At 48.9% G+C, this 4,271-nt stretch overlaps 1 protein-coding gene across 1 annotated transcript; it reads left to right on the plus strand.

Annotated features, from left to right (window-relative positions):
• The first annotated feature begins 1,358 nt into the window (after nucleotides 1-1,358).
• On the plus strand, nucleotides 1,359-3,763 carry Klhdc9 (kelch domain containing 9). The gene is made up of 4 exons (XM_028787771.1): nucleotides 1,359-2,025; nucleotides 2,496-2,655; nucleotides 2,744-2,942; nucleotides 3,482-3,763. The coding sequence occupies exons 1-4, from the start codon at nucleotides 1,499-1,501 to the stop codon at nucleotides 3,646-3,648; spliced, it is 1,053 nt and encodes a 350-aa protein (XP_028643604.1). The 5' UTR covers nucleotides 1,359-1,498; the 3' UTR covers nucleotides 3,649-3,763.
• Nucleotides 3,764-4,271: the final 508 nt, after the last annotated feature.

Below are 4,271 nucleotides of genomic sequence, written 5' to 3' on the forward strand. Positions count from 1 at the left end.
TTTACTCCATGCCTGTGCATACCCTCCCCACGTAGTTCTCTCTCAAGATCTGATTGGGATCAGGAGGGAAAAGGCCCAGTGTGCTCCTGGTCCTGAGAACCACGCGACCATTCCCACTGAAACCTTGGACATTATCCGTGGTCTGGTTGGGAGCAAGTTCGTGTTTAGAAACCAAAGGCCAAAGTCATGGCCATCCTTCCCACTCAAAGCCCAGCCTGGGGAATAAAGATCCTGTTTCTGCTCCACCCTAGCTGGGCCTACAAGTAGAATCTGTCTGTGTTTCCTCCTACAGCAGAAACCAGTCAGCCTGCCTTGGTCTGGGCCTCTTCATTCTTCGTTGGGTCTTGTGAGGAGAGTTAGACCTTCAGTAGCCCAGCTTGACTAAAAGGAAGAGAGCAGGGAGGGGCAGGAGTCAGTGTCTCTCTCCTCTCCATCTCACCCCCACCCACCTTCTAAGGTTGGGCAGCTTCTGCCCAGGATCTTATCAGGGGAAACTCCCTGCCCTTAATCCGGAGTTCAGAGGTGCCTCCATTTAATGTGTTATATTATTCTAATGAGTCAAGATGAAACAATTATTCTTCCTAGGACTAAGTGGTGAAAAATTGTCCATGATATGCCTAACCTATTTTTCCTTTCCCACTTCATCCACTCTAACACATTTTTATCCTGTCTCTTCTTACCACCGCCTTTCTCTTCTGTCGCTTCTCTCACTGAGACTGGACTCTACTGCCCTCCAGTGGCCAGAGCAGAGAGAACTCTTCCCATCCATTCCGCACCTTCAAGGATTTTTACCACTAACAGCCCATTTCATAAATGGGAACGCTGAGTAAGTCTACTCAAATTTCTCAATCCCAAGCAACGTACTCCACATCATTCCCTCAACCTCTGACTTGTGACTTGTTTCCTTCCTGTCTCATCCCTAGAGAAGATTCCATGTTGGAAAACCTACAGAGAAATAGAAAGAAAAAGACACGGTCTCCAAGCATCCTACCCTCAACACTTGCCTCAAATGTCATAATCACAGGCTAGTTTTGAGGCCAGCCTGGTCTACAGAGTGAGTTCCAGGACAGCCAGGGCTAGACAGAGAAACCCTGTCTCAAAAAACAAAATCAAGAAAAGCAAAAAACAGGCTAGTTAGCAGCTACTAGGTTCTTCTGATGAACAGTCGGCTTTTAGCCTTTTGGACCCCACATCTTTCAGGATTATTTACTGGCTTCCCTACATCTCGTTCCCCTGACGACATCACTGTAAGACCGCGGTAACTAACCAGGTCTCTTGTTTCCACGGTAACAGGCGCTTTGCGACCTTCAGTTTGCAGCGGTCGCACTGCAGTCCTGCAGTGGTTGCTGGGCGACGGCGGTGGAGAGAAGGGGTGGTTTGAGTGAGGACCTGGACTGGCTTTGGAAAGGAAGCTAGCCTATGCTTGCTGGAAGTGCTGGGCCCTTCGTGAAGGAGTGCGACCCAAAGTGACCGAGCTGCTCTCCTCTTCTCCTGGCCCATGGCTGGCGTGCAGTCCCTCGGTCGAGCAAGGGGCTCGGCCTGGACCTGGAGGCCAGTGGCACGAGACGTGCTTCTGGCTCGTGCCTTCCATTCATGCACGGAACTGGAAGGTCGGTTCTATCTGGTGGGAGGTCTCCTAGAAGGCGGTGCAAGAGTGCCCAGCAACGACACTGTGATCTTTGACCCAGCTGGGGGCCAAGCGGTGCGACTGCCAGCCCGAGGTAGTCCCCTTCGCAGCCACCACGACGCGGCACTGGTGGGAGGACGTTGGCTCTGTGTGGTGGGTGGCTGGGATGGGTCACGTCGCTTATCCACGGTGGCTGCGCTGGACACGGAGAGAGGAGTGTGGGAAGCATGGACTGCGAACCCTGGCAACTGCCCTCCTGCTGGCCTTAGCAGTCACACCTGCACTCGCCTCTCAGACCGGGAGCTGCGGGTGTCTGGCAGAGAGGGTGGCACCCACACTCAGAGACGCTACGGAAGCATCTACACGTTAAAGTTGGACCATAGGACCCGAACTTATTGGTACTAAAACCTTTGCACCAAACGTCCGTTTGTTTTCTCTATACTCTAGAAAGAAAAAAAAAAAAACTAAACAAACTTACTGGTAACCTATCGATAGCACCTTCTGTCTTGAAATCTACAATTTCCAAGATGGCTTAACTATCTGTCCCAAACTTTTCTTTTTCTTTCTTTCTTTCTTTCTTTCTTTCTTTCTTTCTTTCTTTCTTTCTTTCTTTCTTTTTTGTTTTGTTTTTCGAGACAGGGTTTCTCTGTGTAGCCCTGGCTGTCCTGGAACTCACTCTGTAGACCAGGCTGGCCTCGAACTCAGAAATCCGCCTGCTTCTGCCTCCCAAGTGCTGGGATTAAAGGCGTGCGCCACCACTGCCCGGCTCCAAGCTTGATTTTCTCTGTCACTAGGGCTCTCTGGCAAAGAAAAACACTTGAATTTTTCAGAAAACCAAACTCAGGCCCGAATTTCTGTGTACCAACAGCTACAAAGAAGAAGGCTGCCACACAGCCTCACGATCAGGTCACTGTGCTGCCCTGCTGCCAACTGCTGGACCGCACCCGGGTCATCAGCTTTTGCTCTTTGGGGGTTGCAACTCAGTTGGTCCAGAAGTAGCAGGGCAATGGAGCCATGGGAAAATTAAGGTAGTAGCTACTTACGTAAAGTAGAAAAAGACTAAAACTCCGATAAGCAAACCCTTCAGACAATCCCTTCTTGTTTTTCTCCCCAAAGGAGGAACCGCCTGTTGCCCCTCATTTGAGGGAACAGCTTGCAAGGCTTGTGAGCAGTGGACAGGGGTTGCAGCAAGGACCCCAGAGCCTGCGGCATCATTCCTGTTCCGTGGTGGGACCCTTCGCTGTACTGTTTGGTGGAGAAACTCTGACCAGAGCTAGAGACACGATCTGCAATGACCTCTACATCTACGATACCCGTGAGAGCCAAACTAACATTTGAAAGGGAGGAGGGAAATACACGAGAAGCCAAAAATTACAAAAAAAAAGCATTGGTGGGACAGAAGGAGAAAAAATCAGTTGACAAGAGTTAAAGAAATACAGTTGGGTTGTGGTGGTGCATGCCACTCAGGAGGCGGAAGTGGGTGGACCACTGTTCCAGGCCAGCCAAGGCTACACAGAGAAACCTTGTTTTGAAAAAACAAAACAAAACAAAACAAACAAACAAAAAAATAGGGCCAGGCATAGTGGTTCACACTTTTAATTCCAGCACTTGGGAGGCAGAGTCAGGCAGATCTCTGGGAGTTTCTGAGGCTAGCCAGACTGATCTAGAGTATGAACCTAGCCAGGGTGACAGACTGAGACCCTGCCAAAAACAAAACAAAATACAATAGACAATAGAATATTAAACATTTGAAAAAGCTGACAAATGGGAAAATTCACATGCATGCATACTGGATAACACTGGAGCCGAGTAGGTAACCACCTCAGTAACCACCTTCTGCTCTGAACCCAACAGGCAAGTCTCCGCCTCTGTGGTTCCACTTCCCCTGTACAGACCGTGGACTGAAGCGTGTGGGCCATCGCACTTGCCTTTGGAATGACCAGCTTTATTTGGTTGGGGGTTTTGGTGAGGACGGCAGGACAGCTAGCCCACAGGTTTGCATCCTGGAATTCTTCATCTAAAGAACAACAGAGAGGCACATGGCCAAGCCTCTCTGTTGTGGCAACACTACAAAGCGGTCTCATCAGAGCTATTGCCCTATTTCAAATACCTATTAAATTTCAATCTGAAATGTAAGATTTATATAGTTTACTTATAAGTACTCTATCTGCATGTACACCTGCATGCCAGAAGAGGGCATCAGACCCCATTATAGATGGTTGTGAGCCACCATGTGGTTGCTGGGGATAACAGATGCCCTCGGAAGAGCAGCCAGAGCTCTTCACTGCCGAGCCATCTGAGCCAAATCTTTAGCCCTCTGAATCCGTTAGAAGAGCATCAAATAAGCAGATGTCTTTATTTGCAAAGGAGAGGCCAAACTGAGGGTCCTTTCTGGTTGTGTGAGCTATTACCCTGGTAGAAACAACACAAATCATACACTATTTTTTTGTTGTTTTGTTTGAGACAGGGTCTCACTATATATATAGCCTTGGATGACCAGGAACTTGCTTTGCAGACCAGGCTGGCCTGAGATCTGCCTCCTGTTGTCTCCCAAACACTAAGATTATTAAAGGCATGTGTGCTACCATGCCCAGCTGTATGCTGTCAGTGTAGCTGTAAATGAGAGAAAGTTTCAAGCTATGGA

Source organism: Grammomys surdaster, unplaced genomic scaffold (assembly GCF_004785775.1).
Source record: "Grammomys surdaster isolate TR1022 unplaced genomic scaffold, NIH_TR_1.0 125672, whole genome shotgun sequence".
In the NCBI taxonomy this organism is placed as follows: Eukaryota; Metazoa; Chordata; class Mammalia; order Rodentia; family Muridae; genus Grammomys; species Grammomys surdaster.